At 27.1% G+C, this 21,468-nt stretch overlaps 1 protein-coding gene across 1 annotated transcript in view; it reads left to right on the top strand.

The window, feature by feature from the left end:
- pip (heparan sulfate 2-O-sulfotransferase pipe) overlaps positions 1-20,708 on the top strand; it is a 39,537-nt gene extending 18,829 nt beyond the window's left edge. The window contains exons 5-9 of the mRNA XM_015513128.2: positions 7,129-7,208; positions 7,418-7,574; positions 7,703-7,827; positions 20,171-20,325; positions 20,409-20,708. Of these exons, the coding sequence (XP_015368614.1) occupies positions 7,129-7,208; positions 7,418-7,574; positions 7,703-7,827; positions 20,171-20,325; positions 20,409-20,566 (675 nt within the window). The 3' untranslated portion in view covers positions 20,567-20,708. The remainder of the gene's footprint in view (positions 1-7,128; positions 7,209-7,417; positions 7,575-7,702; positions 7,828-20,170; positions 20,326-20,408) is intronic.
- Positions 20,709-21,468: the final 760 nt, after the last annotated feature.

Below are 21,468 nucleotides of genomic sequence, written 5' to 3'. Positions count from 1 at the left end.
TTTTTTTTTGCGAAGTTTTAAGTCGGTACACTATAGTGTACCTTGGGTCTTCGTGGAGTCAATATTTATTATTTTTTTTTTTAATATTAACAAACAAATTTAGTAAAACAAATCAAATCAAATTTATTTTTAAAACCTTTAAAACATATAAAATTATACAGTCTTCTTCTGCGCTTTTTTAACAATACAAATAGTTCAACAAATCGTAAAATTACAGTATTTTTTTGTAAAATAATAATAATTATAATAACCTTTATCAAATATAACAATAAAAATAGTTCACCAAATCATAAAATTACAGTCTCTTTTGTATAATAATAACCTTTATAAATATTTAATTATATATATATATACATTATACATATAGGTATAGAATAGAATAATACTAACCATAGAATAATATTAGGTACTCTATGTCTATCATGCGTTATACACACAATCGGAATAATTATTATTATCGTCATGCGAAATCGAATTAGCGCGTCGAACGAACCGCTAACGTGATACGAAGACCCAGGGTACACTATAGTGTACCCATATGTTTTCGAATATAAAATAAAAACGATTCATTTCAAAGACGTTATACAAATTAGACAACATTCGTTACTATCTCTTCTCACGGGGAAAAAAAGCCGGAGATCAACAATGCGATCTAACGGAGTAAAAATCAACTGTAATTTTAAAATCTATTATAAAATTTTCAATTCGGGATTTTTTTTCGATTTGTGATTATTAAATAAGTAGAATCACATATACATCATTCTTATCATTTTTATTCAAATGTACGTGTTTTTTTCACGTAGTAACAATTATCATTAAACTGAAAAACCAAATAGTTCATTTATAATAATTTACTGAATTTTGAGTACACTATAGTGTACTCTGGGTCTGAAAGGGTTAATGCTTTTTAATTTACTTTTTAGTCTTAATAACTAAAAAATTACTGATTGCTTGTAATTCATAAAAATATATATTATATAATAATTCATAAGTTATGAATTATTATATTATATATATTTTTTTAATCAGTCATTTCTAAGTAAGCATTAATTATAATATGTGTTTTCAAAAAAATAGTGCAAACTGCAAAAAAAAAACATCTCAATGTTCATTAAAATATATACATATATTTACATAATAGTTTAAATAATTTGTTTGAAATCCTAACATTTTAGTAAATAATATATAATTATTAAATCAATTTTTTTATAATAATAGCCTACGCTATTAGATAATTAATTAACTATAAATTATAATAATTTTAAATTAGGTGTACACTTTATAGTTCAGGTTCTTGGTTTCTTGCATTCATATGCAGATCGAGCAGATGTATTATTATCGATACGTCGCGTGTCGTAGGTATACCATATACTGAGGTCCATTTCCCTGGCACCCCCACTTTGGAATTTCGAAACAAAACTAAGAGCCTTTTTTTGTGCTTCATCTGTGCTGATTTGTGCTGAAAATCCCGACATTTGTGCTTTTGAACTTCCCGAGATACGAACGTTTTTCATAGGGGGTGCTGGGGAAATGGTTGCACCCCCACTTTGGAATTTCAAAACAAAACTAAGAGCCTTTTTTTGTGCTTCATCTGTGCTGATTTGTGCTGAAAATCCCGACATTTGTGCTTTTGAACTTCCCGAGATACGAACGTTTTTCATAGGGGGTGCTGGGGAAATGGTTGCACCCCCATTTTCATATTTAAAAATTTGAATGGTGTCATTAATTTGTGCTTCATCTGTGCTGATTTGTGCCGAAAATCCCGACATTTGTGCTTTTGAACTTCCCGAGATACGAACGTTTTTCATAGGGGGTGCTGGAGAAATGGTTGCACCCCCATTTCCATATTTAAAAATTTGAATGGTGTCATTAATTTGTGCATCGTTTGTGCTGATTTGTGCCGGAAGTCCCGACATTTGTGCTTTTGAACTTTCCGAGATACGAACGTTTTTCATAGGGGGTGCCTTGGAAATTATTTGACCAAATTTTAACCCTTATAACAAGTATCATAAGGCCATATTAAGGCTATAATAACCCTTAGTAAGAAATAGTGTTATTATTATTTTGTAATTTAGTATAGTATAATAATTATAGTTTTTACACAATATTTTATAAACTATTAGTTTTTTACATGTATTTTTATGTTTACTTTTTATAATTAATTAAATTGTTGTTATATATTATATGTGTTAAAAAACCTATATCGATTTATATACCAAATGTCTAAAATACATGATCAATAACATAATAATTACTACAATATAATATAATATTAATAATGATTGTATGATTTGAATTCCATTTATTTAATAAAACATATTTTATCATAATGAATTGTAATATGATGTGTCAACTAGGTATTAAAATAATATTATATGTGTTTAAAAATGGTTTTCCTAGGCACAATAATTAAAGAAAAAGTATAACGACTACATAATTACAATTATTATCCTTTATTAATAAAATACATAAATTATTACAAACTTAAAAATGTACAACAATTTAATAAAAATTTAAACAAAATGTTTTTAAATACTTAACAACTCATTGGGGTAAACAGTTTATTTTATTATAACGTCAAAACAAATAAATTAATACAATCGTGTATACGTACATTATAAAATACATATTACATACAAATAAATAGACATTTTTTTTTTCATTTTCACATCACTTTGTAATCATGTATATCTGCAATTTATTTTTAGTACATAGAAACAAATTTATTCATACAAGTTTGTATAATTAAAACTATAAAATATCAACATAATTATATACATAATATATACATGATATATATATTATAAAAAAAAAAAATAATAATCTTATACAATGAATGGTCAAACTCTATGCAATGTAAAAAAACTATAATAAAACATAATGAATATAGATTTGAAACAATAAAATAATAAATAGGTAACCCAATTGTATTTATCTGCGTACATATAAAATAAAACAAACAAAATATTATAGGGTTACTATTGGGTACACAATTAAGTATGGATGAATAAGAAATTAGTATTTTGTTATTAGGTAACAATTTTAAAAATTGTTTTAACATTACAAAGCTAAAAATGCGAGAAAATATTATGATTGAATATAATTTTAGTTCTATATTTTATATGACAGTGTTAAAAATCATTAATATTGATTGAGATAGGGTAAATCCACGGGAATTTGTCATGGGAAGATTTGAACATTAATAGCCGGGTATTAAACATAAATTTTAAATCATGTAGAGTTGGTATTTTTAACGGGCAACGAAGTGCACGGGGATCAGCTAGTATAATATAAAAATAACAGCGTCTTCAAATCCATAGGTATTGATAATACAATTTAATAATAAAATAATACTATATATTAATCCAGGGCTTGCAAACGTTATAATAACGTTATGATTATAACATTATATTTGATAAAAAACGATTGAAATTTGTAAATGTAATTATAACGGAAAACAATAAACATGAATAAATAAATAACACAAAACAAAACGAAACGTTTAACAAAATATATGATATATCATTAAACAAAACATACCTAACGCAAAACTGAAAACAGTATAATATATTGTATTCCATTAAACGAAATAATTAATTTCCAATTATTTAATAATACTTAGTAGTATTCAATTATTTATTCAATCCAAGAATTCTTTACGAGCTATATATTGTAATTTAATCTGTGTCACCCATTTAATTAATTAATAAAATTTTATTTTAAATTTTAAAGAACGATAAACGAAAAAATTGTATAACGTTTTTATTATGAATACCTAACAATAAACGCAAAAATTGTATAACGTTTTAATTATGAATACCTAACAATAAACGCAAAAATTGTATAACGTTTTAATTCTGAATAACGATAAACACAAAAGTTGAATAACGTTTAAATTTTGAATAACGATAAACTAAAAATTTGTATAAAGTTTTGATTGTAAATAACGTAAAACAACATTTTTTTTCAAATGCAAGCCCTGTATTAATCAACTTTAATATATATATATGAAACTACAAATATTATTTAACTCATAGCTAAGCAATTATCAACCATAAACAAAATTATCCATTAATCATTTGAATAAAACTGTAAAATAATGACCTAGCCGTTAAAGCCTTATACTTATTAAAAAAATTTAAAATAGAAATATAATATAATATTTACCATTCAAGATTCAACTGTGAACGATCGAATGAGTGCGTTCTATCATTCCGAAATCAACAAAAACTGTTATTTTTTTCTGTTATATCTAGAATATGCAAATAGGAAATCATAATAACTAAATAGTATATGCACTTATATAAATTATATTAACTGTTAATACTAGTTAACTGTTACTTACTAGTTTAAACAATATTGTACTAAACACACGAATATTAAATACACAGCAGTACTGCATTCAGTAAACAAACTAAAAAAAACTGGTAGTCTCACTGTGGTCTGTGACCATACAAAATCACAAATGACAAACTATAAAAATCGTTTTCTTACTATGCATGAAAATTACAAAACTGATCACTAGGAGACCTTTGGACTTAAGGTACCGGTTTATAACAGACCCATTGGTCATTATAGGCTATTACGTACAATAGTCCTACGTCCTTAGTCCTTACCGCACGCGCACAGTATTTTTCTATTGTATTCCAAAAATGTCGTCATTTTACCTGGGCACCGAAACAAATAAGATGAAAACTATACTACTACAGCATTACGGGCATAGAAAATTAATAAATATTACGAGTATATTATATAACTATTACAATTAAACTTGTATGAATAAATTTGTTTCTATGTACTAAAAATAAATTGCAGATATACATGATTACAAAGTGATGTGAAAATGAAAAAAAAAATGTCTATTTATTTGTATGTAATATGTATTTTATAATGTACGTATACACGATTGTATTAATTTATTTGTTTTGACGTTATAATAAAATAAACTGTTTACCCCAATGAGTTGTTAAGTATTTAAAAACATTTTGTTTAAATTTTTATTAAATTGTTGTACATTTTTAAGTTTGTAATAATTTATGTATTTTATTAATAAAGGATAATAATTGTAATTATGTAGTCGTTATACTTTTTCTTTAATTATTGTGCCTAGGAAAACCATTTTTAAACACATATAATATTATTTTAATACCTAGTTGACACATCATATTACAATTCATTATGATAAAATATGTTTTATTAAATAAATGGAATTCAAATCATACAATCATTATTAATATTATATTATATTGTAGTAATTATTATGTTATTGATCATGTATTTTAGACATTTGGTATATAAATCGATATAGGTTTTTTAACACATATAATATATAACAACAATTTAATTAATTATAAAAAGTAAACATAAAAATACATGTAAAAAACTAATAGTTTATAAAATATTGTGTAAAAACTATAATTATTATACTATACTAAATTACAAAATAATAATAACACTATTTCTTACTAAGGGTTATTATAGCCTTAATATGGCCTTATGATACTTGTTATAAGGGTTAAAATTTGGTCAAATAATTTCCAAGGCACCCCCTATGAAAAACGTTCGTATCTCGGAAAGTTCAAAAGCACAAATGTCGGGACTTCCGGCACAAATCAGCACAAACGATGCACAAATTAATGACACCATTCAAATTTTTAAATATGGAAATGGGGGTGCAACCATTTCTCCAGCACCCCCTATGAAAAACGTTCGTATCTCGGGAAGTTCAAAAGCACAAATGTCGGGATTTTCGGCACAAATCAGCACAGATGAAGCACAAATTAATGACACCATTCAAATTTTTAAATATGAAAATGGGGGTGCAACCATTTCCCCAGCACCCCCTATGAAAAACGTTCGTATCTCGGGAAGTTCAAAAGCACAAATGTCGGGATTTTCAGCACAAATCAGCACAGATGAAGCACAAAAAAAGGCTCTTAGTTTTGTTTTGAAATTCCAAAGTGGGGGTGCAACCATTTCCCCAGCACCCCCTATGAAAAACGTTCGTATCTCGGGAAGTTCAAAAGCACAAATGTCGGGATTTTCAGCACAAATCAGCACAGATGAAGCACAAAAAAAGGCTCTTAGTTTTGTTTCGAAATTCCAAAGTGGGGGTGCCAGGGAAATGGACATCATATACTGTTTTATGCGATCACGATTAAACGAAAGTCATCCACTTAATACTAAAGCATAGGTAGTCATTTTTTTATTTTTTTTTTTTAACAGCGTATATTCTGTATAGTTGCTTTAACATAGATCTATTGTCCATTGTTTTTGTCATTTAATTTGTATTCTTCGATTTGGTAAATGACAACCCTCGAAGTGGAACGCATCATGGAGTAATTTGTGCGGGTTTTTAATCAATTTATTGTTTTCACGAATTTATAATGACGCATTCCAATCGTATTTTAACCTATTCGATTGTTATTTTATGTAGGTACGTTATTAACTCGGTTGTCCGTTTTACGTTTATACAAAATATTATAGATAGGCATACTTCAAAATATTACAATATTTTTCAATATTGTAAGTTAATAAATAATTTTAACTATCTTTAAATAACAGTACTTTCAATAACAGTAATAATTTTGAATGATCAAATTATTGAAATTGTGGTCACAAAATATACAATAACTTATGCAGGTACGATTTACCAATTATATTGATTGTTTTAGGAATATTACAATGTTTATAACTTTCCTAAAATAGAAAAATGTATTTAAAGAAGAAAGTTGAAAACGTTGTGTACAATGATTGACAGGAATAAAATATAAGCCTACCATTTACATTTTAAATGAGCATACTGCAAGCCATATGTGTTACTTTTCTTCGATGAATATATTGTAATTACAATAATTTTTAGTAGATTTTTACTCGAGTCTATGTGTATTGAACTTAAAAGTTAGTTTAGGCCTATGATTATACAGTTATTATTATTATTATTATTATAATTAATAAATGCTGTATAATTTAAAAAAATATGATTTCTTACATATTACATGTATGACTACGAATTGCTTATCGTATTAACACTTAATTGCTCCCTGCATGATTGTCTCACTAATTTATTTAACATAACCTATCGTGTTGGATGACTATATATATTATTTATTTTTAATTTGATTTCAGCTTCGCGTGGCTTCCATGGTGTCAAAGTACGACACGCCTTCCGTGTTCATAAAACACATATCTTTTGTCAACTTTACCAAGTATGTCATAATATTATTATGAATACCTATATTAATAATTATATAATTGTATATAAATTTTCGTTTCAAAACAATGGCACGTATACAGATATAGAGAGAGAGAGGTAGAGAGAGAAAGAGGGAGTGATAGAGAGTTCAAAAAATTTCCTACATACTGTTTTATAATAAATATTTATTTTTCTTGTGCTGCTGCATAAAAATATATACAGATTTTACCTGCCCGAACCCATCTACATAAATCTTGTGAGGGACCCCGTGGAACGGGTAATCTCATGGTACTACTACATTAGAGCGCCATGGTACTATGTGGAGAGGAAGCACGCGTTTCCCGACACGCCGTTGCCAGACCCGAATTGGTTGAAAAAAGTAAAAAAATATACCGTTATTTTACGGCACATGCATATTAAATTTCTAACCGATTGCCGATTGGACGCGTGAATGCGTGATTGTCAAACAACCATGAGTTGATTTTGTTAAATTTTTTATGAATGTAGGACTTCGAGACCTGTGTTCTTCGCGGCGATCGAGAGTGCAGGTACACGCAAGGAGAGAAACGCGAAGGGATCAGTGACCACAGACGACAGACGATGTTCTTTTGCGGACACGACGAGGAATGCACGTGAGTACACGCTATTACTGTAGGTACTTAACTTACATAATTATGTATTTCTGCTGACTGCTAATATATATTACAAATGAAAAACGGATTATAGGGTTTTATCGTTTTATGTATAGATAAGCCTATAGTAATTATTATATAAGTACTTATTACCTGCTTGACCTACTATCATTGGCATTTTTTCCGTGAGTAAACGAAATGACTACATACCTGTAAAATATATTTCTATGTACCAACGTTTTAAAATAAAAAAAGCGGGAAAGTGGATATCGATCTGCTGTACAGTAGTAGGTTACACGTGGGTTACTGTAATGGATGAAATTAAATTTGAATACGATGATATTATTATATCATTGTTTAAGAAAAAAGATTCTGAACGGAGACGGTTTATCAGTCTAGAATATATTATAGATTATTATTACTTATTAAAATATTTGACTTTCCGGTGGACATTTTTTTTTTTTGTGACAAAGGTAGAAAAACTTATAAGGAATCGTGAATTAAATTTCAAATCTTAGATTTAAAAAGAACATTTTTTATGAATTTCTATCTAAGATAATTTGAACATTGCCGTAATTTTTACGTATTAATCAAAATTTGAACTTTAAATGCTTATAAAAAAAAATCGTGCTCATGTATTTTTAATATTTTTCAATTGCTATTGAAACAATATGTTGAAAGCCTTATATTAAATTTTGAAGCTTTTTGACCCAACCACTAAAATATTATTGACATTAATAGAAAAAAAAAAGTTGAAAAATAAAAATATCAGTAAATATAGCTCAAAACAATTCTAAATATTTTGAAAATTATATCAAATATAGAAAATGCCTATATAAACTTTCAGTGAAAATTTCAAGTATCTGCGGTTATTTGTTTTAGAGTTGCACTTAAATAAGAAAATCGCTAAATATAAAATCCGGTGAAAATCCAATGTTGTAAAAATTAAAATTTCAAATGCTCATAAAAATTTAATTTTAATTTCTGGCGGAAATTTTTTTTGTGATAAAGATTAAAAAACTTGTATTAAATTTTCAAATCTTAGATTTAAAAGGAAAATTGTTTATGAATTTTTAGCTTAATGACATAATTTGCGAATTTTCGTGATTTTTACGTATTTTGTCAAAATTCAAAATTGAAAGCTTTTAGAAAAAAATTGTGACTAAATTTATTCTATTTTTCATCTAGTATTGTAACATTATGTTAGGAGCCTTGTATTACATTTTCAAGCTTTTTTACCAAACAAATACATTTTTATCGATATTAGTTTAAATAATAACTAATAATAATCGAAAATTGCATATGACTTGACTATAAATAGTTCAACTTAAGTTGAAATGGTGGATAGATAAACATTCGGTGAAATTTACATGTATCGATGGTCATTTGTTTTAAAGTTACATCAAAAACCAAAATCGATTTTGTCGAAAATTGATTGTGCGTAAAAATTCCCATTTTTTCATAATTTTTAGTTTGTTTATCCCAATTATTCAGAAAAATATTGGGAATTTTTTACTTTTGATCCCCCAAAGTACCAACTAGATTCACTTTCTGATCGAATGAGGTACTAAATTCGAAAATCGAAGCTCTTTTACTGCCCCAAAACTTGATGACAGATACAAAAAAAAACACACATCATTGTAAAATCAATACATTCCTCGCTCCGCTCAGCTAGAATCTAAAAATATTAAGAACCAAAAACTAAAATAGTCTTCTGGTTTTAATATTTTACGTACCTATACATGTAGGTATATGTTATATGACATCGCTTGTTACCTATATATTTTAACATAAGTGACAATAATTCTAATTAGATATTTACAGATGCATTGTATATAATATAAATTTATAAACTATAATGTATGTATGTATATATATAAATTACGTTAAATAACTTATGAGATACCTGTTGAATAAATTTATTTACTCGTGTATTTTTATTATTATTATTATTTTAGATTATGAATGGTGCGATAAATGTGTGTTTTTTTTGTTGTTTATATTTTTTGTGTCTGTTATGTCCTTTCAAAGCAGTAAAAATAATTTGATATTTTCTACTACACCATTTTGTTTGAGAGTTAAGACAAAGGCACTTTTTGGAGGTCAAAAGTAAAAAATTCCTAGAATTTTCCAAAAATTGGAAAAAAAATAATGTAGTTTTATATTTCTGATCTATTCGTCTATTAGTTACCAGTAATTACATAGGTATAGGTAATTACGAATTACGATTGTTGATATTTGCACGAAAATGTTAAAACTATTTTCTATTTTCTTAAAAACTTATAAAACACTCAATTTCTATAGCTGAGGATTGAAAGTGTAAAAGAAAATGAAGAAAATTTCTATCTTTGATAAAAAAAAAATTTTTGATGAGCTTTTGAAGTTCAAATTTTAACGAAATTTACCCAAAACATAATTGTTTTTCATCGAACAATTGTCTAATCTTATTGTAATTCAAAAAAAAAAATAGTAACCATAGATACTTGAATTTTCTAACCATAATGCTATTTTCAACTCATGGAAAATATTTGCTCTTTTATAACAATTTTTAGACATTTAAAATTTAAAATGTATTTTTTAGTTTTTTTTTATAAATGTAAAACCAACATTTTTCGTCGAGGAGAAAAGTTTGAACATTTAATTCAAGATTTATCATAAGTTGTTATTAATATAATTAAAAAACATGGCACATTTTTTATTCTAAGCATTTATAATTTCAAACTTTTATAAAATTCGTCAAAATTACAAATATTTGAAACATATTTTGTAGCTTAAAACTTATAAAATGATCAAATTTTATATTCTCAGAATTTAAAATTTAAAATAAGATTAACTTAGTTAAACACAGTTTTTTTTGAAATAGATGTTAAAAGTTTAAATTTGGATCAAATTCTATATTGAACGAAGAATAACATTTTGAGTTATTTTGTAGCATCTTAAAATTATTATTTCTTCTGAGTACTTGACATTTTTAAAGTATACTATTTTATTGTATACCTATAGTATTATATTGGTATTTGGTACAACTAGTGATGAAAGTATATCAAATGGGTCCATGGGGTGTTAATAATGGTGTTTTCATTAATAATCATCGATTATTATAATATGAGCCATTTATTTCAGATAATAAAAATTTGATGTGTAAACATTGTAGGTTAGGTTCAAATTTAGTTTTAGATCAAGTTAACTAGGAAGGTTATTTATTTTTATTTTTAAGATTATCATTTAACATTTAAAATTATTCAAAGCACACCTGAACAAGGGAACTTTCCAGTGTTTCTATTATTTTCAATTTCTAATTTACAATTTAGTCATTTTTAGTTTCTAGTTTTTTTATTCAAATAATACATAATGTTATTGTGAAAATAATTTATTTACCTACAGATTAATTTTCCGTTAAAATTTGCTTCAAAATTCTTATAATTACTTATTTCGCACAAAATATTTTAATATTAAAAAAATATACATATATTTTGAACAAAAATAAATAAATTGATTTGAACCTAAATGTAAACTTGACTCATTATCATATACTCGAGTATAAGTATAATAAACCGAGCCTATTGATTAGGCTAATGATACTGGACCACTCGATACCCCATTATTTTTATTCAATTTATACAAATGTAATATTATGTTTAGCAGTTGATCCGATAATTCTACGGTATAGGTACTATTTGGACTATTAACTGGTCTTAATACATTTTAAACTACAAATTAATTTGCATATTCTAGTGATTTTGACTTAACTTTAAATGCTTTCTTAAGAATATTCTTAACTTTAATTCAGCGATAATTATCTACTACTACTAAGTCTTTTGTTTTAGAGTTATACCACTTATGGCTTCACCAGTATAAAACAAAATAGATTTATCAAAAAAAGTTTTATAAAATTTCCATTTTTCATTACCTTTTTTTTTGTTTTCCCCAATTACTTAAAAAAAAAAAAAAATGGGAATTACCTCTCAAGAAAACAGACTAGATACCATAGGTATATTTTAAATCAGGAATTACTTTTAAAATCGAAGATCGTAACATTTTTCTACAATTTACCGTAGACAAAAACAAAACACATCATTATAATGTAGATTGTAGATATTATACAACATACCAAACAGAGGCGGTTTGAGTATACTATTTTTGGTGCACTGCACCACCAATGTTAGGGGGGTGGGTGGTCTTGGTTGAGCATGTGCTGACCGCAATGTTTAATTTTAATGTTTAATAAATGAAAAAAGTAATAAAGTACCTAATCAATGACATATGATAAATGATAATCGTGGCTGAAACTGTTGAAAGCGTCGAGTTAAGAATATAAGGGCCTAATAATTATAAACTATAAACTTATTAAAAAATATTTATTTGTAATTTCTATTATGATGGTGGTGTGGGGGGGGGGGGTGTCTATATATTGTCTTGCACCACTAAGTTTAATACATTCAAACCGCCTCTGATACCAAATCTTATCATTGTATATTTTTAACTTTATTAAATTTTTGAGAAACAAATATATTTTTAGGTTATATTTTATTCCCGGTCAATATTGTATAAGATAATATGATAGCTAATGAAGTTTAACTAACAATAATTGAAATTCAGACGTTGTAGCGATGGGACCATCAACCCTTTAAATATATTTATAGGCATGGCTAAACATTTTTACGGATTGTACAAGTACGGGATTTTTTACTTATCCTGGCCATCCTCTTAATATTTAAATACGTATTATCTAACCAACTTAAATGAAAGAAATATTTAATTACCTATATCTAACTGAGAAGTTCTAACTTCTAATTGAATTAATCGAATAATTAATAATCATTTGTTTTAATTTAGGTACTTATAATAATGATGACATATCATGGTTAGTTATACGTAGGTATTTATTTATAATATCAATAAAGCACATACAAAAACAATTAAAAAAAAGTCAGCATTATATAAGCTTTACTTTATTTTTTGGTATGAAATCTCGAATTCCTCAATAATTTCATCATAATATCACTTATTATTCCTATGCAAATTTCTGTTCTTCGAAAATTATCAAATTGAATAATCAATAGTGTTGATTGGGTATTTGAATCATACACGTTACTCCTATAAGTTAAGTTTAAGTAATTTTAATACATTGTATCCAGTATAGGTAGTTGGTACACCGTACTGTTGTTATAGTAGGCTATTTGGCTATCGGTTTGATGTATTAAATTATTGTACCTTAATAATAACTAAGAAGGTTTGCGCACAATTCGTGCGGCACGGACATTGTCGTGATTATAATAAAATAATATTTTGTTGGTAGGTACGATTATATTATTATAACTATATTACTATATTATTATTATTATTGTACGCCGGCACAACGTCCGACAAACCGCGACAGGGTGTTTGATATTTTTGCGGCAATGAACTTGCCTAATACTGGTTGGGGATAACGTTATTAATATCGCGCGGTTCACGTCCGTAGTCCGCAGTAGAATGCACGATCCCGCAGCACATGCTGTCGGATGGCTACGTGTATCATACATACTCAAGATACCTCTAAATAGCTAATAAGCAATACCTTATACTGCAGCTGGTAAACGGTAATGGTACTATTATGGATTAATATAATATAGTTGAGTGTATGACACGCCGCGATGTAATATATATTATTATTATAATGCATAGATATAACCATATAGGTATACGAAAGATATTTTATGCTCTCTCCGCCAAAACTTTCTAGCGATTTTTATATTTTTTTTTTCACACACGATTTCTGATATATTTCCCTCGATACAAAACGTTTGTGACGCGCGGATGATGCTTACCATATAGCCTATGTATAAGTATTTGATATTTATAATGTAGGTACTATAATTTTTTATTATTTTTTTTATTGATCACAAAAAGCAAGGACAGAAAAGGCCATTAGTTACAGAAAGTTGAGAGATATGCATGAATATGTGTTTACAACGATATTTACAAAGATGAGTTATAAATAAAATGGAATGTACATTTTTTTATATATAATTGTACAATTTGGAGTGTTTAAAAAAAATCAATAAATCTGAGTTATTTTTAGGATTGGGACCGAGTGCGGAGTCCAGGTTGTATGATATCCTGTGCTCGACTCGTTATTAATTGGTTGTACAATAAACAGTCTGCAATTATGTGTTTGGCTGTTAACATGGTTTTATACAGGTTTGAAAAATGGGAGGCTCCTCTCTTAGCGAGATTTTGGTGTGTCCAATGCGAAGTCTGTTGAGTACCCAAGAATCCACATGATGATGATACGTATACCCAAAAGGGGAGCTTAAATCAGCTTTTATGTATTTAAAAAGAAAAATATTTTATTTAGAAAAATGAAAATAAAAATATATACATTGTCATTCAAAGCAGTGAAACAAAACTTAAAAATGTTATTAATATGAATTAAATATATATTTCAAACATTTTGTTCTGTAATAAATTCAAATATCGTAAAAAACGTTAATACTTTTCGAGAAAATGAATTATTTGTTACATGTTAGTCGATACCTTTATTTGAATCACCGTGTATTAAAAAATATATGTAATGTTGTCTGTATTATAATCAGTAAGTATAGACATTACCTATTTACGACATAAAGTTAAGTTTGATGCATATTAAATAAACAATTTATTCGGATTGCTGCGTAGTAATACAATGATAAATAATAAATAATAATAATATGACGTCCAGACGAAAAGACGTTCAAAGTATTCAGACGTTCGACGAACTTGTCACGCCGCACCGTCTTTGGTCGGCGGTCACGCTATTATAATGTTATTATATTAAACTCTCAAAGTCTCAAATATAATAAAGTATAACAATGTAATGCATCTTTTTTATTCCTCTATAGTTGATAATATAAGATCATACATTATATTCATTAGTCATAGAACACATATAATAACATTATTATTAGCCATTAGGCCTTCCGTGGTGAAGTTTCTCAGTTTTAGTAGGGAAAACAATACACGAAGAGTATTTTCTATAGTTTTAAAACGGTTTTGACTATCCATTTTTTTTAAATCTGTGTTAATACGTGCAACATTTATAGGGACATTATTCGTATAAAAATGTAAAATAATTATTATATCAAAATAGATTTTGTAGTGCAGATTTAAAGTTTAGAGTTTTGGGTAAATACCTAATTTATTCCAAATACTTTTAATCGATATTTGTGTATACATAGGTCATGTATTAATATACATTTATTATCTCCATAGGAAAAGTACCAAATCATTTTTTTGTTTGAAGTGAACACGCCCACAATATTAATTTAATACAGCTTACACTATGCACGCATTGGTTACATGTAGATAGGTACCTAATATATTATATATACAGGTGTCCCACAGAGATCTGTCATTCTGACAAATGAAATAACTTTTGTTCTAATCAATATTTTTTAAAAATTTCTTTTAAATATAATCCATAGGCACATGCGCTACATTTTTAGAATACATTTTTTATTGTTTATTTTTTAATACTGAAAATAAAAAACTTAAAAATTGATACATTTTTTTTCGAAATATTCAATAAAGCCAATTTGTAAATTTGATTTTCAGAAAAATGTATATGGTAAAAACACTTATTTAAGTCAAAAGGCTGATTTTTAAAAAAAATTTTGAATATCAATATTTGCGTTAGGTAAATTAGGTTTATACATCACATATTATTAAAATAAATACAATAAAAAATAATAATTAGATTTTAACATGCACTTATTTAAAAATGTTCTTATAAAATATTTTTAAAAAACTTTACTATTATTTGAAATTACAAGGTTTCTAGAGCATAAACTTTTTTTTTATTTTAAGTCGTAATATACAATCTATATCAGATGACATAATAAGCATATATGATAACGATAGGTACAGATAACATGAGTATACAAATACAAAAGTGAGTAAAGAAGCCACCCAATGATGACACTTTAATTTTGATGTTATATATGAAAAAGTAAATGAATTATTGAATATTTAATTTTAATTTTTTTTTCCTATATTGAAACTTGTAACAGGTCCCCCATTTACGTTTTAGTCGTCTAGGAGGACTGCCAGGGATTGAGAGGGAGGAAAGGTTTTTAATTAAAGGATTTGAGTGGGAGGAAAGACGGTTGTGGAATCTTTTGTAAGAGAGAGCATAAACTAGATCGTAATTCACTTAACGAAAATATTGATATTTAAAAAAATTGTAAAAAATCAGCCATTTGACTTAAATAAGTGTTTTTAACATATCAATTTTTCTAAAAATCAGATTTACAAATTGGCTATATTGAATATTTCGAAAAAATTTTTTATCAATTTTTAAGTTTTTTATTTTCAGTATTAAAAAATAAAAAATAAAAAATGTATTCTAAAAATGTAGCGCAAGTGTCCATGAATTATATTAAAAAAAATTTTTTTTTTAATATTGATAAGAACAAAAGTTATTTCATTTGTCAGAATGACAGATCTCTGTGGGACACCCTGTATATATATAATTTATAATAATATAATATATATTTATAATTTATAAATATATAAGACATGTTTCACTATTAACGTTTTAGTTTTTAAACATTTCATCAATAAGCCAAGTGGCCCCATGTTTTTCATTATTTTAAAACACTACGATTCAATATTTGAAAAGTGGGTTTAGTTCAGCCGTATCTATCCGATATAGGTTCGTACCTACCTATTCTGAATTTAAACAACATTGTATTCTGGCTATTTATTTGGACGTGCATTCGGAATACGAAAAATGAATATAGATGTAGCTCAGCATGCCACCCACTCACATTTTCTTAGAAATCCGGCCTTAAACATTTACTACATGTAGGTTCGTTATGGATATATAATGGAATAAAGTATACCGTAAACGCGTCTTATTTACTTCAAAGATATTCTTCGTCGGTATATATTAAGTAGGTACGAATGTCTGACTATAGAATAAATTATGTATTGTCAATATTACTGCACGCCACATACTAGTCCGTTCAACACGACAATATCAATACGCATAATATTTTATTATATTAAATTGATGTATTATTGTTATTACAAATCACAAATCCGTTGTAATATCTATCGCCTACATAATAACAATAGCTCAAACATATCAATAAGCTATATAACTGTATATTTACATATAAACATCTTGGAATAACGTTTACGCTCATCATAATAAGTATATTATGTACCATAACGGCATAACATATACGGGCAAATATAAATAATATGTTATCGATTGGGCTAGGAAAGTAATGCATTAAAATTAAAAAATATTGCACTTAAGATTATAATAAAATTAAATCAATGGTAATACCTACCGATACACAAACGTTAATTGCTTAAAACTGCAGCCGCAGGATTTTTGGCATACAAGAATGAGGCTATAATAGGTTAGTTTTACTAAATTATAACTAGGGTTAGGATGTTTATGACCTTAAAAACACTAAAAAATGAATGCAAATATGCACAGTAAATATCAAAATATACCCTTAAAAAAAATTAAACATGTCATTTTAAAATTTTATTTCTAATTCAAAATCTATTTTAAATTAATTTACAACTTTTTTTATAACTTTAAACTTAAATACAAATATATAAAAATATGATGTTTTGAAACTATAAACATAGGTTAACTTACATTAAATTCGAGTAATTCGACACACTATCGCAATCGACGCCATCATCGGTCGTAAACATGATTTATAAACGTAGAGTTAAAGTTAAGTAAGTAGGTAATAAAGATAAGTTAATTATATACTATGGGTTTATATTTTCTCATTTTCGTTAAATGTTTAACCGACTGTGCCTACCTCAGTGGCGAACCCAGGGGGTTGGGCACCCTTCCCCCCCCCCTTGGCTTATGTCATAGTTTTATTTTTATTTTTAAAAGTTTCCGTGAAATGTTCATCGAAACTTATTGATAAGATTGATTATTACTTATTTACTTATTAGTTATTAGATTAGATTTGGATATCATTAGATATTTTGTTGATAACACGTCGAATCCGATGCATTAGATAATATCATATAACAATAATATTATCAACGATTGTCGATAACATACTTATACTATATTCAACTACAGTTTAAGATATAGAATATATATACGTATGTCGTATATCTCAAACCGCGTTGCAACACTATACCATAATTTAATTGGCATAATAATAATAATTAATTAACATACATTGTAAATATAAATTAAAAAATATAAATAATATAATTGTGTGTATTTTTATTGGTCTTAAACCCGGCAAATTGTGTTTATTAAGAAATGAAATGTATGTATATACTCAGGAAAAGGACATAAAAACAGTAATTAAATACATTTTTTGGACACCCCCCCCCCCCCCACTTGAATAAATCCTGGTTGCGCCACTGGCCTACCTATGGGTTTTTATTGAGGTTTATTTAAGTTATTTTTTGGCGAAATATGCATATTTATTTACTATTTTTTTGCCCAAATATGCATTTATTCATAAATCCCTAGTTATACAAAAATATGCAAAATAAAATTGAATGCATCTGATTCCATGTCACATAAAACAAATTTATAACTTGGTCTGCAATGTGCACGACTAAAAGAAAAATATGTAAAAGTCATAAACATCCTAAAACCCTAATTATAATTAATAGTTTAAAACGATTACGGTTCTAAAATATACATTTAGAAATAACATTAAATGATCTTTAAGAAATTGTCTTTTTTTTTTTGATTATTTGAGTGGAATTAAAATTAAATACATTTTAACTATAACGAAATTTGTTGTAGACTTGTAGACGATATATACTTTTATTTAAAGTTTTGTTTTGGGACATAAAAAATGTCAGTACAATCAATGGTATCCTGGTAGACACTCAGTAGCGTCATTTCAGTTTCTATTATGACTTAGGAGGGGGCAAAAGTTTTTTGACCGACATAATTATGACTGAACGAAAAAACAGCTCACCGACTGATTTCTGCTTATGTTTTTATCTCGATGTAATTCCAAACTTACAGAACATTATTTTAAGCAAAAATAGCCTAATTTTATAAAAAAGTGATACAGATGAGGCAAATAGTAATATGGTATCTATACCGGCTATACCTCGGTCCAGTGTCTCGGTGGCATAATTTATAATTTTTTTTAGCAGGGGTTCGAACAAATTAAATAAGTATGACAAGATTCAAATATTTTTTATTTTAGAGGTTTTTTAGAAATTGTGGATAAATTGAATAGTGATTATTTTATTTTTAGGATTTATATTGTATTTGAAGGTCAACGAGTCTATATTTCGAACTAAAAACTATAATAAATATTAATTTTAATCTTGACCAAAACGGATTGATCAATCCACCTTGATCTTGACAATCATTTTCTAGTATCTACTTAATATAATGTTTTCTCAAAAACACAAAAAGTAAGATTGTTTTGTCTTTTCACCAACAATTTGGATATTCTTACAATCAGACGAGGACCAAAAAAGTCATTAAATTGTTTTCTATGTCCTCAAGTACTGAACTCTATTTATTATAAATAATTATTAGACATTGGAATGTCTATCTAAGGTAGCCGTATCTAATAGTGGTCCCGTTTCCAAATTCTATGCAGTGTGTACCCCACTCTAAAGTTAAATTGTACAATATTTTATGAATTTAAAAAAAATATAAATTTTTGAGTTACTTTTGTATGCAATATATTTTGTAAAATTGGAAAAAATCTATCTTGTCAATGTCAAATTAATGTCGAATCAAAATTCTAAACGATCAAAATAGTAAATCCCCAAATACAATCATACAATAATATTGTTCTTACTTTCTACAAATAAATATTTGAAACATATAAATGTTTTTAAATAAAAAATTGAATTTTTTTCAAATTTGTTTTTATCATTATGTCTACCAAATAAATTTTTAATTAAAAAACTTGTATGAGGTCATCAAAAGCAGCTATATAATTCCAAAATCTTAGTAAGATTGGTTCGAACCACTGAAATTTACAGAATACGAATTTCAATCGTAGAATATTATAACTGTGTTATAGATAGGCTACTCAATGTGCACCACTGCCGCAGTGTCGTCTATTCGTTTTCTCGGGTTTACAACATGTGATATCCCTGGTAAAGACAAAACGGATTTCGGTACACTGAACACCTCGTCGTTGTATTATTATAATACAATTGAAATGTATAAAAAACTATGCCATAACTAGGATTCTTATAATCAAACGGATATGTTTCGATAATCGTGACACTAGATTGAATGGTCGGACAGTTAGTTTTCTTTAATACCATGTCGGAAAATAAAACTTAAAAATCGGTTATTTTAATGTTATTATTATTATTATTTTTCATTCGATAGTCCGTTCAACTCGGAAGGAGCTTTGGAAAGAGCAAAACGTTCTGTGGAACAACAGTACGCGGTGGTCGGCGTTTTAGAAGATTTCAACGTCACCCTAACAGTGTTCGAACATTACATACCAAGATTCTTCAAAGGAGCGTCAAAAGTGTACTATGGTAATATTTAAATTGACTGTTAAAAAAAAAAAATTTAAAAACCCATATTTTATCTTAATACTTATCGTCGATTTCGTCAACAGGAGATATGGGCCTGCACAAAGTCAATCACAATGCGTTCAAGCCGCTAGTCAGCGAAGCCGTAAAAGACATAGTGAGGAAGAATTTTACTAGAGAAATAGAATTCTATCAATTCTGCAGGCAGCGACTATACAGACAGAGACTTGCATTAAATTTATAACACAACAAAATACATCTGTTCTGGACGTCGATAAAAAGTTCCTCGTATAATTCAACGTTAAAACTCTAGCGTATTACGCATTTATTGTTTTTCGTTGAGTAATATTAGAAATTAGAAAATATATGTCAGTTTTACCACTTAATATTTATGTTGTATATTACATAGTTCAACATTTAAATGTATCCATTTAAGACCAACATTAATTGAAACAAAGTAAATTTAAGTTTATTATATTAAGTCGAATAGGTAAATATTCTAATTTTAGCAAAACAAAATATATAATAATACTGTAGGTATTTGTTTTTCATTTATAATTAAACAATTATCTAGACATTTTTTATGCTTATTTATAATATGTACTGGTTTATAAAATATTAAATTTTAACTATGTGCTAAAATTAATTGTAAATAACAATAACATATTATATTACTATTACAAATTAAAGTTGAATAAGTTTCATCATATTATATTTATCTACTGTTTACTAGTTACTTATTATAATTTTTAAGGTTTTATAAATTGACAGTACTTATGGAGCTGGGAATAGTTTTTTGAGTTCAAATGGTAATCTGTGGTGCAAAATGGTTTTGAACGCCTGCACTACCTATGTCAAAAAGACCCCAGAGTAGTACTTTATGGTTTCCAGAGCCAAACTGATAAAATTCGTTACACGTTACACAGTGAATAGCTTATAGCCTTATAGGAGGAAACCCAAAATGGATACCTGGTATAGGTAGGTACCTAGTATGTCATTAGAAATCTGAAATAGGTATGAGCATCACTATCACATGACACATAGTACCGAAGTGATCGGCTCTTAGTATATTATATATGTATAACCAAATGCTTTGAAAGCGGATTTATTTGTTAGTATATTATAGGATTAGGATATGATACGTTA

Source organism: Diuraphis noxia, unplaced genomic scaffold, assembly GCF_037042655.1.
Source record: "Diuraphis noxia isolate RWA-SAM2 unplaced genomic scaffold, SU_Dnox_SAM2 contig0003, whole genome shotgun sequence".
Taxonomy (NCBI): Eukaryota; Metazoa; Arthropoda; class Insecta; order Hemiptera; family Aphididae; genus Diuraphis; species Diuraphis noxia.
Note: the sequence above shows the minus strand (reverse complement) of the source record. Positions and strands in the feature narration are given on the sequence as shown.